Genomic DNA, 19685 nt, shown 5'->3' on the forward strand with positions numbered 1-19685 from the left:
GGAGAGCTGCATCAAACCAGTCTCTGGACTGACGACCACAACAACAATATAATCCCCTTGCCTTTGGACTTGGAGAATGGTTACTAAAGCCTGTTGTTATGTTAGGCTGCTTGATTTCTACAGCACAATGCTCAGAATGTTTCTCGATATTTAGGTGGTCAGTTTTGTTGGATGTTCTGAATACTGTGCTATCTGTAACAAGTATTTTTATGTAAATGATGTTTTGAGATGTAAATGATGTTAAAGTAAAAATCTATTTGCAGTTTATCTACTTCATCTCTTAATTGCTCTCCTATTTTTATGAGACAAGCTCACTAATCCTTGTGGTCTGAATTCCCCATTCACTCAACTACAAGAGGCATTCAGTAAGTAATGTAGCACTTTTTATTCTGAAAGAATGTTGGCTTTACTCAGGATTCTATACACCATATTGTTCCCCACTCTTGTGTATTTCAACATAATCTCCACTCATTGTATGCCAGTATTCCTGCAGAGTACATCCTTCATTGGGCCAAACAGGTGGAAGATAGAAGGTGTGAGATTGGGCTATAGGTGGATGAGGAAGGACCGTCGAGGAAGCTATGTGAGCTCCTCCCTGGTGCACAACTTGTGTGAGGCATTTCATTGTCATGGAGAATGAGAAATTCATTTGCATTTTTGTGGCAACGAACACAGTGAAGTCGTTTCTTCAGTTCTCCAAGGCTAGCACAGTACACTACAAAATTGATTATCGTACTGTGAGGCAGAACATCATCAGAATAACCCCTTCAGGGTACCAGAAGACTGTTACCATGACTTTACAGGCTGAGCATGTGGCTTTGAACTTTTTCTTTGGAAGAGAGATGCTGTGATGTCACTCCATGGGTTTCTGTTTTGTTTCCGGTTCAAAGTGATTAACCCATATTTTAACACCTGTGATGATGATCAATAAAAAATTATTACAATCAGCCTCATAATGCGCAAGCAATTCCACACAGAGAGTCCTTCGTTGCTCTTTTAGGTGACAAGGAAACCAGCAGGCCCACACATAATATCCCAACTGGCTGATGAGTGTGTTAGCACCACTATCAGAAACATCCAATGGAGCAGCGAGGTGTTTGTGATCTGCCAGTCACCTTGAATGAGAGTGTCCACAGGTCCCAATATTGCGTGAGCCACAGCTGTGCGTGGTTGGTCAGCACGTGGGAGAAAGATTTGTGCGACTTTATTGCGATGATGACAGACGCCTCACCCAATGACTTGCCATGCTTTTGTTCACTGCCAGGTATCTGTACACTTTCTGCACACACCTATGAATACCTGTCATGCTCTGGTTTTCTGCCAGAAGAAACTCAGTCACAGCTCTCCACTTGGAACACACCTCCATTACAGACATTTTGAATGCTATGATACTGCTACAACTTAGAAGAACTTCATGAAATTCTAGGGGCAAAAGTGGGATTTTCCATGGCATCCCACAAAAAAATTCAGCATTTTTTCAATTGAAATTAGCTAAAAAGAAAAGTGTTGCATTACTTATTGAATACCCCTTTTAATATCGATTATTAAAGAAATATTCTTGAAGAATGTATAAATCTTGACTGCCTGTATGACAAGTCTGCAATCCCTACCAAATCCTTACACAGTACCCCAAAATAAGATGACATCATCTTACTAATCCCTACATTTGGGTTAAAAATGCTGGTGATGTGGTACCCCATACCTACTGCCTCCTGCCACTGTGGGCTTACATGTTTTGCAGAATGCTGCTGCTCTTAATGTTTTTGTTTAACTCAGGCTTTCTAACAATGTTGGAAGTCTGCTTCCTCTTCCCTGCTTCTAGAACTGCAAGGGTTTCCTCCCTACTGTATTGTGACAGTTGGCCAAACTTAGTCAACATTCAAAATAAAATGACTGGCATTCTATCTTTGCCTAATGGTCTTTCTGTTAACTCCCAGTTGACACTTCTCCACTGTTTCCCTCTGTAGCTTGCCTGGCTTCAATCTGGCTTTCTGTACATGTACCTGAATGGCACAGATTCTCCCTTCCTGTTCTTCTATCAGTTTGCTCTTTCATTACGTCCTGCAAATCCAGGAGAGGGCTTCACTGGCCTCCATGCTACAGTGCCCACAGTGAAACCACTTACTACAAAGCTCATTCTGTGAGAAGTCATATAAAAGAACCAAATCCTTCCATAGATCAAGCTGTAATTGTTGAAGTGATGAACACTCTTGAAATTGTGTCATTTAGTAAAAAGAGGAGAGAGGTGATATGTGACAGATATTTTGAAGCAGACAGAATGCAATATGTGTGTGTTTGTGTTTGTGTGTGTGTGTGTGTGTGTGTGTGTGTGTGTGTGTGTGTGTGTATAATAAAGGTAATTAGGATTATGATTTTTATATCATAAGAGGAAGACCCAAAGTTCAAAGATGATGATCTAAACATAGATCTGGATTATGTTGTGCAACAGATTTTTTGATAGTTGATACTGGTTTTCAATTGCAAACTTTTTGTGTAAGGCCTTGATTTATTAGTCTCAATGGCCAGTGCATGTTGCAAGGAAAATTAACAACAGGCATAGTCCTTGCTATATTAGGCAAATTTGAGGAGTTTATCCTTCCCTGGATGAATGGATTGTTACCTGAATCAACAGTTACTTCCGAGGCATTTTACAAGACCAAAAATCTGCATAAGTGATTTAAATTTAAGAGTCAGTGCTTGGGCAGACAAACACTGCATTCATTAACTAAATGTTTTGTGAATTTAATTTTATCTAGGCTTTAGTTTCTATTTGTCACACATGGGTTAGTTTATAATGTAAATGGATAGATAAAAAAATCTACTAACCAACCGCGACAGGGAACACACACACAATAGGGTTTAACTTTCGCAAGCTTTTGGTGCCAGTGGCTCCTCCTCCTGGCAAAGAATTGAAGGGGAAGGAAGAGGGGGGACGGAAAAGGCCTGGAGGGGTTTAGGGAAAGGGGTACAGTTAAAAAAATACAGCCAGAACCCTGGGTTAGGGGAGACTTACCAGATGGGATAAGGAGAAAAGACTGATTGTTGGAGTTTTATGGTATCTTAACACAGAGGCAGCATATATTATTTCTATTACTTATGAGCAACAGCATAAAAATGGAAAGTTTTGTTAATGACATCTAAGATGCCTCAATTTGTCTTTTGACTAAACCATGACCAGCATTCACAGTTGCGCACACACACAAGTCACTCTGGCCATTGAACAACTGTTGAGACAAACATTGAATAACCTTACTAAGAATCATCACTTCATTTCAGTCCCTAAAGAATGTAGTGCTTTTTATATCTCTCTGCCTGACTCAATTGTGAAGTAAGTTGCTTCTTCTGTAACAGGAGGGTTAAGTTTTCAATATTTTGATAGCCTGCACCTCTTTCATGATTATTCAGTGATTGTTCACTGCTGTGTAAAACTACTCTTTTTCTGCCCACACAAAACCAGTGGCTAATGAACTTGAGTTTTTCTCCATAATGAAATCAATGAACCTGTGGTCAGGGTAGCAAGTTTTTATGAGTATCTAGCATGGATACAAGCATTCTGTTTCAGCAGTCCACTTTTTTCTGTCTTCTCCTGTGATGAGAAGCGGATCTAAATGAAAAATGAAGTCTAATAGAATACATACTCTATACAAAAATTAAATTATTGTGATTAAATGTAGAGAAAAGGGGACACACAGGCAAGATAAAGAACTATTTGTAGGTTAATTTAGTCAAGCAAATAATTTCCTCAAAGAAATGTAAGCAATTATTTAGGCCCTCTGGCCACAAAAATTAAACAACTATGGAACAATGCAATACCATTCATTTCGGTGGTGGTATTCTGATGTGATGAAAAATTTGAATAAATAAGGTTCATTTTCATTATTTGCACAGTCTTAGTAATACTTTAAATATGTGCTTTTTGGCAGTATTGACATGCATGTTAAACAAGTTGCAGAAAATAAAATATGATTCCCAGTGAGTGTGTGTGAAAATTGAGTATGTTTCACAAAATAGGTTGTTGGCATACAGAAGAAAGAATAATTATTTGGAGTTTGGAAAGAGCAAGGAAGACTGGAAGTGAGGGAATAGCTGATTGATCAGGCACTAGGTTAAAGAGGACTTGAAGTTTTATTAGGAAGAGGAGCATCCAAGATGAGAGGTAGTTAAAGTACATTAGTAAACATTGAGCCAGCTTCAGCTTAGAGTTGATGTAATCTGAGAAAGTGAAAGATAAAGATGAAGATGGCTTAGTCAAAGAAAAAAATGCAGGTCAGAAAAAGAATAAAATGGAAGATTCAGTCACAGAGGAAAGGTGCGTGTGTGCACAGGTGCGCGCATGCCCACACCCACACACACACACACACACACACACACACACACACACACACACACACGGGGTGGGGGAGAGAGAGAGAGAGAGAGAGAGAGAGAGAGACCATATCATTGTTCTAATGGGACCAGCAATTGGTTCTTTGGAATAAAATAATACGTTTTTTTAAAGAATACAAAATGATAGGTGAGTGTATTAGCAAAAGGGAGGCTTACTGAAATTTGTTCTTTTCATTGCTTCTAACATAAAGCTAGAGTCCTTATTTGAGGTGTCTTCAATCTGTCTTACGACGCATCTTGATGGAAGCCACTGTGTCAATGTTTCCTTTGTATGAACAGTGGCAAAGTGCTCCTTTTTCGATTATTTTGTATTCCATCCAGGATTTTCCATTGTTGTATTAACAAATTTTTTTTTTACTTATGTTCCAGATCATGGAATTAAAAAGTTCCTGATATCGTGCCGTGTTACCCAGACATATGATGCAGGCTGCTGTGTGTATTTTTACTTCGGTTTCAGCAGCAAAGGACTTGCAGATCCTCTTGCAACATATGAGTTACTCGAAGAGCATGCAAGAGATGAAATCCTGGCTTCTGGGGGCAGTATATCACATCACCATGGTGTTGGCAAACTACGTGCTAAATGGTTTCCTCATCAGGTGTCAGAGACTGGTGTTGAACTGTACCAAGCAACCAAAAAAGAACTTGACCCTAAGAATATATTTGCAAATGGTAATTTAACTTTCCGCAGCAAACTTTGAAGCACAAAGTATACTGAGATTTGTCAGTATCTGATGATGTGAAGTTGTGGTCTTGCTATGTTTACTGATAAGACTAGTCAATGTAATGTTATTGAAATGGTAAAAGACAGTAAGTTTATGATATGCAAAGTTTTACAGAGAGACTGTGTGTGTGTGTGTGTGTGTGTGTGTGTGTGTGTGTGTGTGTGTGTATGACATTAGATAATGTGTATACTGCTGAATGTAAATCACTTGCTGCTTTTGTATTATTAATCATTTGTTTAGCTATTTTAAAGGAACGTTTTTGGCAGTTGCACTGGCCAGAGTTAAAATACTGGCAAATACTGTGCTGTTTTTCTTAAAAGGTCACAGCTTTTGCAATACACGAAGAATAGTTAATTAACTAATACATTCAAGTTTGACTAGAATTCACTTTTTACCTGATGGGTAAAAGGAATTCATGTAACATGTCTCCAATACAGAATTCCACCTGTATTTTAAAAGCAGCCTCCCAAGTTTAACTTAGCTGAAAACCATAATACGTGCCAATGATACTGTTTGACATGAGTGTTTTTGGAACTGAACTTATAATGCAGTTGTACTTTCTGAAAATGGGTAACTGCCTAAAGAACTCTTTTTGCTTTGGTTGTATTTATAATTTCCAGCAAACACAAAAGCAATTTCTTGTTTGGAACTAGTGCAGCAACTCATAGAGGTCCAGTGTGGGCTGTAATTATCTTTTGGCAATGAAACTTGGTAGACATTCTAATGCATTAATGTGGAAGCGATTCGCACTGGAGAAAACTTAGTTCCAAATGGCAACCAGTTGCTAGCCTGGTGCTGTGAATGCAAGAAAGATATATACAGGTGGACTAGAAATGGGATGTGGTCAGAAAAGGTCAAACAAGTGAGAAAGGCATAATGTTGATTTTATTATTAACTGCCACTTACACAATTTGTTCAATGTGAGCTGTGGAGACGTCGATGAGATGCCTGGAGACGTCGATGAGATGCTGTACAGCAGCAGATTTGCACTTAGTGGCCAAAATTGGAACTAATTTTTTTCCAGCATAAATTGGTTCTCCACTAACACATTAGCATATCTATCAAGTTTCTCTGCCATACAGTAATTACAGCCCGCACTGGACATCCAGTAATGGCACTTTAATAATAACCACCTGGTGGTTGTTGAAATTAATTAACTTGTGTTCCAGATTAGTGATAGTGATGAAAGGGGATGGAATGAGAGGGTACACTAACCCGCTCAGTACTACATATTTATGTGAGGCAGTTCCTTTCCCAATCTTCTGCCCCCATCTTACACACAAAGAAAATGTAACAGCATTTATGAGGTGTTTTTGAAGCTTTAAAATGGTTAATTCTTCATGTTCGAGGCAGGAGGGTGTGTAGAAGAGTAATATGAAATAGAAAATTACAACCAAAGTAGTGCAAAGGGCTATTAGATAGTTGGAAATTATGGTCCCATCTTCTAAGGGGTTCTGAAGAGAAAAGAAATGTTCTTATCATGGAAGGCAATTTTTCCCTCAAAGTAAAGCTGCCAGCCTCCAAAAGATTAATTTGGAACATCACGTAGCTTTACCACTCGAGGGTCTCTTTGATGTGGTGTAATTACCTTTTCCTGTCATGACAACTAGCTTACCCATCCACTAATGCAGGCAGTTCCAATCCTCAGGCAATAAAGATTCTTTTTAATAGATCATCACCGAAAGGTAACTTCTTAGAGCCACTCCCCATCATTCATGTCATGATGTAAACAAATAGCACACGAAAAGAATTAGTCCTTATTTAAAATGAAGTGGTAGCAGAACCACACCACACGCAGAAAGGTGGTTGAGTGGCAGCAGGTTGCCACTCAACAATCTTCCTGCATGTGGCAAAGGAAATAAGGACTAACACTTTTAGCATGCTATTTGTTTACAACATGACATGAATGATTGGGAGTGGCTCTTAGGTATTCACCTATTGCCATTGTTGTGTGCATGCGCAAACTGTTTGGTCACCCCTTGCCCGTGTGCACACATGTGTTATGACCTGGCTGCAAGACTACCTCTGCATCTATTGTTTGCCCACATGGGCCCAGCAGCGGCTCAGGTAGGCGTGTATGCTGGAGCAGCCTACACTAAAGGATCAATAAGTGTTTAATACATAAGCTGACTTCCAGTGCAGTTAGCTTACACATATCACTTGTAGGAAGTATTGCCAGAATTGATGCTCATCTTTACAAAAAAGACAGTGTGGATGGAATGGAAACATGGATCTGTGAATTTTTAGTCAGAGGTTCACCTGCTCAGACACCAAACCATATTAGATGCTCTTCATTGTAAAATCTTCTAATTACTGATATGCAATTTTCCCCTTACTATAATCTTCTTGTAAAATGCCTAGGACAGTTGCATATGCGATAACTGTGCTCTCTCTATGTATGTTAATAGAAATTAGATTATCCTGAATTAGGAGCATAGAGGATTGGCGTTGTGATGTTTTACGTTGTTCCTCACTGTTCATCACCATTACAGGATAACCAACAAGTTAAGTACAGCTGGTGAATGTACCTTTGCATATTGTGTGATATGTTGAAGAGGAAAACAGTTCAATTCGAAAGAACTGGTTGATTGCCCTAAGATATGATGCACAGTCTAGACAATGTTTTCTCATTTGGGAGGAGTGGGGGTTCAAAATCATCTCTGGTCATCCTGATACAGTTTTTGTGCCCTTTCTGTAAATCATGTCAGTCAAATGCCAAAAAAATGTTGGCTGATATTCTACCTCATCCTTCTCCAATTTAGTGTTTTTGCACACAGCTTTTAGAGTGTTTCTAATTTATGTTGCCATTATTTGTTTAAAATCAGAGCTTGTCTTCAGATGGTGGCATACATTTCTTGTACATAATTTATTAAGTGGCTTTGATGTGGCCTTAAACTGGTCATGACCAAAAAATGCATAGATTTTTAATAATTTGTAAGTGATCATTATGTTTAGTTTCTTTTCCCTCTCCCCTCCTACTCTCTCATAATCATCTCTCTGAACAGTCATAGAGGCTTACAGCTGCCACAAATAAAATGTTGCAATTTAGTTTTCTGCCCTATTTACAAAGTGGCAGGATAAACTGAATATTCATTGTGAGTGAATGTGTTGAGTGTGTGAATTGTAGAAGAAATGTATGTGAACAGAATACCAACTTTTTCACATTTATTCTTAAATTTATATGTCTGGTTTTTTTAAGAATGGGGAAAAGGAGTAGTACATCCTCAGAGTAAGTGATTATCACTGCACTACTTTCTTTCCAATAGTTGAAGAAATATGAGTATCTGACTCTACTGTGTTCATTTTGCCACATTATTTCATTGATGAAATGGATAACTACCCTTTAATTTGTCAGAAGATTGTGCATATTTGTGAATAAATCTTGTACTTGCCAGTTCCACATCTTAACACACAGTCTGTTTGACAAAACTAAATAAAAAAAAAAAAAAGAAGAAGAAGAAGAAATCTGTCACAAGTTACTTGCCACATACATTTGCGGCTTTTTCTTTAAAGAAATGTCATCTGGAGTAAGCTATTGTCATTAATTTTATTGAAATGACATTTTATGAATGTGACAGAGTTCTGATTTTACAGCGTTAACATAGATTTATATCTACTGCAATGATATTGTAATTCTGAAACCATATTTTAAAAATATTACAATTATTATTGTAGGAATCCTTCAAGATTTACTTCTTATCTATTGAAATTAGCTTTGTGTGTGAATTAAACATTATTATTGATTATTTGCATCACAATATTTGTCTTATAATATATATTTATATAAAATTATTAGGTTTAAAACTTTAAGTGTATGCCTTGACACATGCTCTGTTTGCCTCAGTATATTTCAGTTATATGTTTAACTGTGATGTAAACTCTGCCGAATGTAGTACAATTTCTAAAAACTCATTTTCTTTACACTTAGTTTGCACTAAGTCTCCTTTAAGGTGTTCGCTGCACCTGATTTGAAATTTATTTTACTGATAGGAATGCATAATTGTATGAATGCTTGAATGCTAGACTGCAATTTTTTGTTGTTGTAAAACCAGTCAATTTTTGTAAAATCACTTCTTGCCAGAAATAAAATAGTAAAAATGTATAGTGTTCAATTGAAGCAGGTAGTCGTATGATCTTCCACACATCCCACTAGTAGTAGTGTCAAAGATGTGGAACAAATCAAAGTATACATTAACAAAAGACAAGAAAAACCTAGAAAATCTGTATGCTACATTAAGAATAAACTATACTTCTTAATGGGTTTCATACTTACGCCAGCTAAAATCGATCAGTTAAGCAGTAAGAAAGCTGATATTTGAAGAAAAATAAGGGCTGGTACTTCCTCAGTTATATTAACATTTACTTGATGGCACTCATATTTTCAAAGAAAATTATATACAACTGCAACAACAAAGGTCTGTTTACAATATATTACTACTTGACATGTACCTTTAAAACGAATGCTGCCCTCGCCATGTAACAAAGACAAATTTCAGTCCCTGACTGTAGATAATAGGATAATTTCTACAAGTGACAAATGAGCTGTGTTTTTGATTTGAGTTGGTAGGAATTTCCAATTTCTTGCTTCTTGTTGGATGGAATTTTGTTGAAAACCTTGGCACAAAAGTATGTAACTCCTCGGTGAACTGTAGGCAAGGAAGATATTCGACCAGTGATGTAATAAAATATATCTTTAGGGTCATTCCATGTCAATTCAACCAATTTGAGAAAATGTTCCAGCTGAAGTCTCAGATTTGGCTGAAATTTGGCACACCAATGCTACCAAGTGTGGAACACACATGTACAAAATTTTAAGTTCCCCTGCCAATTAGTTCCAGAATTATAGCTTGTGAAAGGTGGCGTGACCCGGAAATTGCAACCTGCATCTGGCAATCTGTCTTCAGACCCAACTTCAGGTCTTAATAACTTTGGAACTATTCTGCACAGTCCAGTGAAATTTTTACTACCCAGTCACATCCACTTAGAGAACACACTCTATGAATCGAAACACCAACAACATATTTCTGAGGGAAAATAAAAAATTCCAAAATGTGATTAAAAAAATGTAATACGTTAAAGGTGCATATTGTAGGTGCCCCCTATTCCAAATATAATTCACTCAAAATGGGTATTTTTTTTATTTGTGGTAAGCTTAATGTGGCCTAAACACACACAGAACTCATGTTGCCCATATCAGTCACACAAACAGAGTTACACGCACCCGAAAATACAAAAATTTGAAAACTTACCTGAAAAACGTGGATTTTCGAAGTGTGGTAGCACAAAAGGGACAAGTGATATCCAAGCCAAATTTCAAACACTACATAAGTAGACCACAATATAATATGTGGCAAAATTTCAACTTGTTATTGCAAGGCATTTGTGTACAATAAAAGTTGAGAGAGATGTATTTGGTTACGTTTCTTTTAACATGATTTATCAAGTAATAGTGATGATGCAGACAGCTTGTTTCAGATAAAGCTGCAGCAATTGTTGTGAACCGTTAGGCAACAGAAAGTTAAACAATGGTAGTTTTCAGGTACAGAATGAGTCATTGTTAGGCAGGAACAACAAAGAAAACAAGCAACAATTATAGGTTACTCATGTTTTTAAGGTTCTAGTTCAGACTAATCAGTACTGTTGTGGAAAGTAAGTATGGAGGCAGAAGAATGTACTAGTGGAGCTTTTGTTCAAATAAGTTACAGTATTGGTAGAGCACAAACATCTGAATCTCATAAAACAACATATGGAACAAAATGTGGCATTCGCTTTGTACTGTATGATCTGGATGAATCGGACCAAGATTTGTTGCTATGGAGATCTGGGATACACCCTGTGGGCACAACAAGTACAGTTCCAGGTAACTTTAGTGTTTGTTATCATCATATGAAAGTGTTTCTGGATAAGTATTCTTTCCTACAAAGAAGTTGTTATGATCCATTTCGGATTCATAAGAAGACAGTGAAGTGTAGCCTCAGAGAAATTGATATAAAACCAGTACTGAAAGTGAATCAGTGCATGGGACTTAATATGAAACCAGGACAAAAGTTATGCTCCAGGTGTGTTACACTGCTAAAAAATGAAGAATATTCTGATAATTTACATGACACTGACGAAGAGTATCAACCACCTACAACCACAGCGGATGAGCAATTAAATACTTCAGTGACTGCTCTTGGTTTGTCTCCCATGAAGACACACAAAGTTGGGAAAAGAGACAGGCCCAGCTATGATAGAAGAAAACTACAAGAAGCTCAAATGGAATTAAAACACAAAATAGCTGACACACTAATGGTTTAAGAAGAAGAACTATCTGATCAAAAGGAACAGAAATCATGCCAGAAATGCTCTGATTTGGACAAAATTGTGCATGATTTGAAAGAAAAATGTGCCATATCCACATGCCAGAAAAAAGTAGCTATTCTTACACTTGCACCTTCCAGCTGGTCTATTGACTACACTGCAAAGGAATTCAATGTTTCTACATATATGGTAAAGCAAGCTACGAAAATAAAGGCAACCCAAGGAGTGCTTCCACAACTTCAGCAGGCTCAGGGTAAGCAGTTGAGTTCAAAAATGAAGGTGCTAGTGTCGGAGTTTTATGAAAATAATGACCACAGCCAAATAATGCCTGGAAAAAAAAGACTATGGAACAGTGAAAATGGGAAATGTACATGTACAGATACAAAAGAGACTGTTGCTGTGCAACATATCAGAACTATATGTAGAATTCAAGGAAAAGTATCCCAATACCAAAGTATGTTTATCATCTTTTTTCAATCTTCGGCCAAAATGGGTTGTGCCTTTAAGTGCAAGGGGCACACACAATGTTTGTGTATGTTAGACCCATCAAAATGCTAAGCTGATGTTAGCTGCTATAAAGGATTCTGGTCTGGATTACAAAGGTTCAATGAAGCTGCTAGTGTGTGACATCAGTTCCTACCAGTGCATGATACGCAGGTGTGAAAAGTGTCCTGGTAAGGCAAATCTTGCAGAACACATGAATAACAAACTGTATGGTGAACTCTTTATGGATGACGATGAACTTGTTTCTTACAAACAATGGACACACATGGATCACACAAGTCTTGAAACAAAGCAAAGTACAGTGGAAGATTTTGTTGAAATGTGTTGTCAAAAAAATGGACAAACTGACCACACATAGCTTCACAGCAACAGCACAATCGGCTTATCTCCAGTTTTGTAAGGATAATTTGAAACAAGATGAAATTATAGTAATACTAGACTTTTCGGAAAATTATGTATTTATAGTTCAAGATGCCATCCAAGGATATCATTTGGACAACAGCCAAGCAACTCTCCAGCCATTTACGATTTACTCTAGAGGTGAATCAGGTGATGTGTCTGTCATGAACCTGTGCATTTTTAGTGACTGTTTAATTCATGATGCCATTGCAGTTCATGCCCACATTCACACTGTCATTGCATATGTGAAAAACAAGCTGCCTCCCATACATTTTGCGAAATACTTTAGTGATGAGGCAGCTAGTCAGTACAAAAACTGTAAAAATCTCAAAAATTTATGCATACATTACCATGATTTTCAGATTCACGCAGAATGGAATTTTTTCGCAACAAGTCATGGTAAAAATGTATGTGATGATATTGGTGCTACCATTAAGCACATGGCATCACGAGCTAGTCTGCAGCACCCTACAGAAGGTCACATTCTAACACCTCTTCAATTATTTACCTGGGCACAGAAAAATATCTCTGGCATACAGTCATTCTATGTTTCGAAAGATGAGGTTAAATCAGTCGAAGAGTTGCTAAAAATCAGACTAGAACACATTAAAACTGTTGCAGGCACAAGGAGCCATCATCACTTCTCTCCAGTGGACTCTGAAAATGTACAAATGAGCAGACTGTATGGTTATAACTATAGGTTCGTGCACAACATGTGTCTTCACAGTATGTCTGACTCAGGATTCAGAAGCAAAAGCAGCAACATACAACCAGGTTGCTATGTTATTGCTGTTTATGATGACAAATGGTACTTAGGATGTGTTGCAGAGTGCTGTGAAGCAGAAGGTGATGTACTTGTGAACTTCAAGGCATCAGCAGGACCAGCAAGATCATTTCATTGGCCAAATTTGGCAGACAGGTGTTGGATTCCTTTTGAACATATTCTTATGACAGTTCCAGTGCCTACCACAGTGTCAGGAAGACAGTAAAATTTGCCACTCAATGTACAGAGTACAGTAGCTTAAGTGTGGGAGAACTTCTGTTTGAAGTACAATCGACTGGTTTTTAGCAGTTAAGGTGTAGTAAACATTAAGGATAGGTTGTGTTAATGTATCTATATGTTGCTGCTTAGTGATTCAACAGTTGGGGGAGACGATAAGAAGAGGCAGAACAGTTTACGATATGTTTTTACAAAATTGTGTTGTGGAACAATGGCCACATCACCAAATACATCTGTCAACTTCCATTGTATACAAATGTCTTGCAATAACATGCTGAAATTTTGAGATATGTATCATTATGGTCTACTTATGCAGTGTGTGAAATTTGGCTTTGATACCACTTGTCCCTTTTGTGCTACCACACTTCAAAAATCCATGTTTTTCAGGTAATTATCCAAATTTTTGTATTTTCGTGTGCATGTAACTCTGTTTGTGTAACTGACAGGGGCATGATGAGTTCTGTGTGTGTTTAGGCTACATTAAGCTTACCACAAAAAATTTATACCGTTTTTGAGTGAATTATATTTGGCATAGAGGGCACCTACAATATGCACCTTTTAATGTATTACATTTTTTTAATCACATTTTGGAATTTTTTATTTTCCCTCAGAAATATGTTGTTGGTGTTTTGATTCATGGAGTGTGTTGTCTAAATGGATGTTACTGGGTTGTAAAAATTTCACTGGACTGTGTGGAATAATTCCAAAGTAGTTAAGACCTGAAGTTGGATCTGAAGATAGATTGCCAGATGCGGGTTGCAATTTCCGGGTCACGCCACCTTCTTTCACAAGTCATAATTCTGAAACTAATTGGCAGGGGAAACTAATACTTTGTACACGAGTGTTCCACACATGGTAGAATTAGTGTACTGAATTTTTGTCAAATCTGAGACTATGACCTGGAGCCCCTGGTTGAACTGACATGGAATGACCCTTTAACATAAAATCAAACTGTTTTAAAAGTTTAGGTACTGTATACATATGATAAAGAAAAATCCTTTACAAATTCATTATGATATTACTGTAGTGTCAAACTTGATTACAGCCACCATTTCTAGTTTCCCCTCTAGAAGTAAGCATTTTTATTTATAGGTGAACAAAAATGGATGTATATTGGTCTCCACCTATCAGAATCTCTGTAGGTTACTGATGCTCACTAGCAAGTTGAAGTTCCTGAATGCCTGGCAAGGAATGGTTGTTATGTGAGAGTATCACTTTCAAGAGTGGACAAAGTCTGAATAAAGTTTATCTAAATTCTTGTGAGCCCAGAGGCGACACATCTGTAACTTTAGACACGGTATATGATGATTCAAATCCTATAACTTATTCCGTTACGTGTATGGTGTTCTTCTGTTAGGTGTGTGGTGACTTGCGTTATCCATCTGTTAACTAGTTTCATGTTGTTGAAGGTGAATTGGTTGTTAGTATCAAAAAACAGTTGTGTGCATTTTGTCAGATCCATTGGCCTTGTGATTCAAATGGAGACAGTTCAAAGATAGATAAAGGAAGGCAACACTACATGAATCTTGTCTACTAAGACTTGCTGTTCTCTGTCACACAACTGGAACAGACCATCTCATTTTACTTGCTGCAATCCCAGATATTGAGCTTTCTTTGCAAGCATGAAGAACATCAACATGAGCTTCAGTTAAGCTGGGGATAAGTAGCTCTTGAAATACTGAGTACTTGACTCTACTATTCAGTAACGCACCGGTTGGTAAAATTTTTCTCGGCTTTAATAGCCTAGAATCGGTATGCACCCTTATTATCATGAGATTTTAAGCTGTATACAATGTGACGAAATATTTTCCTGAAGTGATTGTTGTCTTACCACCTACTAATTTTCTTCTAGTTAAGTTGATTCTCTCTAAAGGTGTAAATTTGTTATTTCAATCTTCTAAGTATGAGTAGATCCTTTTAGTGAAAGAGAAGAGATTGGAAATTGGTAAAATCACATTGTTAAGCTTAACTTAAAAAAAATACTCATTTGTGTTAAACAAAAAGACATCGTCACCATATTCCGTTCATCATAAGAATAGCACACGTACACTGGTATTGTTACGCTCTTGGAAGTAGGCCCTATTATGTATGCTATATATAATTACTACGTTATGTTTAATGAAGCTTTAAGATATTCAAAGGTATTAACAGCTATCAACGTATTTCTTAATCACGGTTTAGCTATGTAGTTTTTATTTCAAAAATCGTGTGTAGTCACAGCCTTTGCACTGTTGTGCTCTGGTTGTCGCGCTGTTAAACGCAGTATGAAAATGGATGAGGCTGCTTATCATTCCGTAGTGAAACACGGTTGTGGAACACAATTAAAAAGCATCGAGAAATAGGCTGTTCTTAATGTTTTTCATAAATTTACAGAGATAATCGGCTTTCAAGTTTTCCAAGGGACCGTATTAGATACAGTCGAGTTTACAATTCACATATCACGTAAAGCTTAACTGGTAGCGTAGGAGATGGATTATTCATTGCAAATCATGGTTCACGGGCTCAAGTCTCGTCAAAGTAATTTTTTTCTCGTTCAGTTTGGAATACCTACATCTAGTAATTGTAAAATTCATTATCATTTTTAATGAATAATGCACGTCTTCTTTCTAATTAAATGTCGCAGGCTAAATTCCTGTTTTCATTTCAAATATAAATTCTTAGCTATCTATATTTTATGAAAGACTGTTATTAAAGGTCGCTTAAATTAAGAAAACATAAGTTTAATTTGTAAGGCAAAAATGAAAAACCAAATAATCTTTATTTGGACTATGACCACTGTTTTATAACAAGGATGTTGGTAAGTGTCTTAGAAACATGGAAAACAATCATTTTCTCACCACCGACGGCACCATACAAATGCTGCATTTTTACATTTGCCGCTATACCATTTCAATATGAACCCAACAGAAGTGATCTTGAGCCAAGTCACGGGATTTGTCCTGAGAAATAGCAAGACCGTTATACTGCTTGACGTACTGGAACTAACTCACGCAGCTTTTTCACATGTCACTGCCGAACGCTGGAGGGTGTAACCGCCCTGTTAAACTGCTAGAAACTTGGTCAGCCAGTGTCTTAATTTTGAAATGAGAGTTCGTATCAATGCCGCGTAATAAATATTTCGAGTGAAGCGCCGTTGCGACAGAGGCAAAGGTCAATTGTGGAAACTAAACCACTGAATTTTAAAAGTAACGTTATTAAGGAATACACACGACTGCTTATACAAAATTAGGGGACGTACATTCGCGAGTGAGTGATTCAAAAAAAGAATACTGTAAAGGAAATGGGTCATAAGTATAGATACGTCGGTACGGACTTGAGTTCTATGCGAACATACGATCGGGATGGAGGCACGTACGTTGTAAGTACTTCATTCCCCGTGCTCTGGGTAACAAGAATTGTGGTTAAGCATTTATTCATCTAAAAAAAAAAAATCTGACGTCGTAATTAAAATGAAAAGAAAGATTGCAGGTTCTGAAATTCGGAACAAATGTGACCTAAATATTGAAATTGACGGTCACGTACCCCTTATTGTTGAGCGGCGCCGTCGTGACGATCGCCGCCTCTGCCTAAATTCTCCATACAAAACTAAAATAATAATCTTTCAGAGTCACAGGAGCTGGGATCTATGGTATGTTAAATGAGAAAATGGTATTGTTTCAGAAGTTGCTTTCGTTACTTACCACAATTTCACTTGGATTTGACGAGCACTTCGTTTATTCATCTCATCACCAGGGCATGAGAAAAGCGAAAGATAACTATTACTAAAACTAATAAACGAAGAGCGTAAAGCTTCTTTTGTCAGTCAGTGTTAAAACTTTTCAAATGAATCTTTGGTATGAGAGTCGAATAATTATCTACACATTTATCAGTAAGAAAAAATTATTAAGTTTCCTTATAAGGGATACAAAACCGCACGGTTGTACCGGCAATTAATAGCCTCATTGGCTTCGTATTCAACAGTACGGTGAAATCCCATCAGCAAGCTTTTGCATCACAGTGCACTGTGCGGTTCGCACAGAAAAATTACCCAGTGTTTAAATTAGGAATTTTCAACAATCTTGTTTGCAATTAGAATACTATGTGAGGTAAGAACGAGAGAATTGCATGCTTTCCGTCTTGTCACCTAAAAGTGCGGCAGTGCTGAAGTTTTACTGAATATTATTTCATTCTTTTTTAAAATTAAATGATAATGGAAGCTATATTGTTCCTTTGCTCGTCTGTTTCTACGTCTGCACTGCAACTGCTCACACCATTGCAGGTTAGTTGGACCGCTAGCTGGCCAGTGCTGTCGAAGTTTGGGTCTAGTGCAGCAGGGGATACAACCCGTCGGCTTTGAACAATGACGTCATTCCGTAGTCATAGATCGTAATGTCTTCACTTCGAGGCATAGATAATAAAGCAGTTCTGTGTTCTAATAAGCACTATCATTAAAATAATTGAATGTTAATCTAAAAGCGATCGCTTGATATTCGGTGCATCATTAAATGTGTGATTTCATCATTAAATGTGTGATTTAATTAACTTAATTGTTTGTTTTTTATTCGTCCGGTACTTAATATTTTTCGTAATGATATTGAGGTAATATGGATTGTGTTTTTTGGCTTTTTTTTAAAAAAAATCTCACGAGATAGAGTAAACTGATCCTACTTTATTATCAATCAATAAAAAAAACTAAACTAAAACATAACAGCTTTCGCTGTTATCTTTCCATTTCGTTTTTTTACTGATTGCTTAATAAAGTAGGATCAGTTTATTCTATCTCGTGAGATTTTTTTTTAAAGCCAAAAAACACTTATCAGCTACTGAAGGCAGCTACAACACTACGAAGAATCGCTTCTCGGCTTCTGACAAGATATTGCTTAATGAAGTAGGATCAGTTTATTCTATCTCGTGAGATTTTTTTTTTAAAGCCAAAAAACACTATTGCTTAATAAAGTAGGATCAGTTTATTCTTCTTCTTCTTCTTCTTCGTTTCACCCAACTTTGGGGTACGTTGAATCAATCACTTCTGTGTGTTCTGTGCCTTTCTTTTCGCCCAGTACTGCTTCATTCTTTCTGATCTTGCTTTTCTTTCCTCATCAGAGATGACAATCGTTCTTTTCTTCCTATTTTGGAGCTGGAATCCCTCTTTTCTGTCTTTGCTTATCATTTTTGCGGTCCTGTCTGTGAGCATTTTTTCTGTGATGTGTAGTTCTCTTAAGTCTTTCTCTGTTTGGATAAACCAATTTGGTTTGGATTTTTTATTCCTGAAGTAGTCAAACATTCTTTTTGTAAGTCTATTTGGGTTCATTCTGAGAATGTGCCCATAAAACTCAATTCTTCTTTTCCTCATTGTATCCGAAAGTTTTTCTGTGGTTTTGTAGAGTGTTTCATTTTTGGTATGAATTAGTTTGTCGTTATGAAATTTGGGGCCTAAAATTTTTCTCAATATTTTTCTTTCTTTGATCTCAGTTTATTCTATCTCGTGAGATTTTTTTTTTAAAGCCAAAAAAACTCTTATTACGTTCTGAAGGGAGCTAGAACACTAAGAAGAATCGCTTCTCGGCTTTTGACAAGATATTGCTTAATAAAGTAGGATCAGTTTATTCTATCTCGTGAGATTTTTTTTTAAAGTCAAAAAACGCTTATGCTTTTGACAAGATCAATGTTTATCTCTCTCGCATTCCGTTGTTTCTCAACATTCTCCTCAGCTGTTTCATCTCTGTAATACATGCTCTCTGGCGACTTGTGACGTCATTGTTCAAAGCCGACGGGTTGTATCCCCTGCTGCACTAGTCCCCGAAGTTTAATGCGCAGACAGAACTGTTGTCCCGCGTTATCGCTCAGTCTGTGTGCGTATAACACAGCATATAACGTATCCTTATGATCGTACTCTACTGTACTGATCACAGCTTGGCTTCCGCTCCACGTGATACGAAATCCGGTAATTTCCAAGAATGATTGCCTATTGAAGGCACGGTGTCCAAACGATACATATCGAACATGTGATCTTAAATCGATCATGCGACTCTGGTGACGGGCGTATATGTATGTTTACGGTTGTCGCTACAGCAACGACAAAAGAGCGTTACAAAAATGCTTATAATTGCAAAGGAGACGACTTACCTTACTCGTCGGTGTTGTCATCATGTGAAAGTCCATTACGGTGGTCTGGATGGATAATTTGGAAGAGTCGAACCATATATTCTTCCTGATACTCGTTCGTTTTCCGCACTGTCCGCACTGAAATTGTAAACGGTATTTTACACACTTCGCACCACCACACTCTACACAGTCTCTTCTTTCCTCGTCCGGTAGTACTCCATATTTGCGACAAAAAGGCGGACAATTTTCTAAGCTGGATAAACACGGAATTAGATTTTTCCATGTGA

The 19685-nt window shown here is 37.3% G+C and overlaps 1 protein-coding gene across 2 annotated transcripts in view; it reads left to right on the forward strand.

Annotated features, from left to right (window-relative positions):
* The window catches only part of LOC126236569 (alkyldihydroxyacetonephosphate synthase), a 275988-nt gene extending 266778 nt beyond the window's left edge, over positions 1 to 9210 (forward strand). For both annotated transcript variants that reach the window (XM_049945978.1, XM_049945979.1), the window contains one exon: positions 4756 to 9210. In XM_049945978.1, coding sequence (XP_049801935.1) covers positions 4756 to 5084 — 329 coding nt within the window. In that variant the 3' untranslated portion in view covers positions 5085 to 9210. The remainder of the gene's footprint in view (positions 1 to 4755) is intronic.
* The last annotated feature ends 10475 nt before the right edge of the window (positions 9211 to 19685 follow it).

The sequence above is a fragment of the Schistocerca nitens genome, chromosome 2 (assembly GCF_023898315.1).
Source record: "Schistocerca nitens isolate TAMUIC-IGC-003100 chromosome 2, iqSchNite1.1, whole genome shotgun sequence".
NCBI classification, from domain to species: Eukaryota; Metazoa; Arthropoda; class Insecta; order Orthoptera; family Acrididae; genus Schistocerca; species Schistocerca nitens.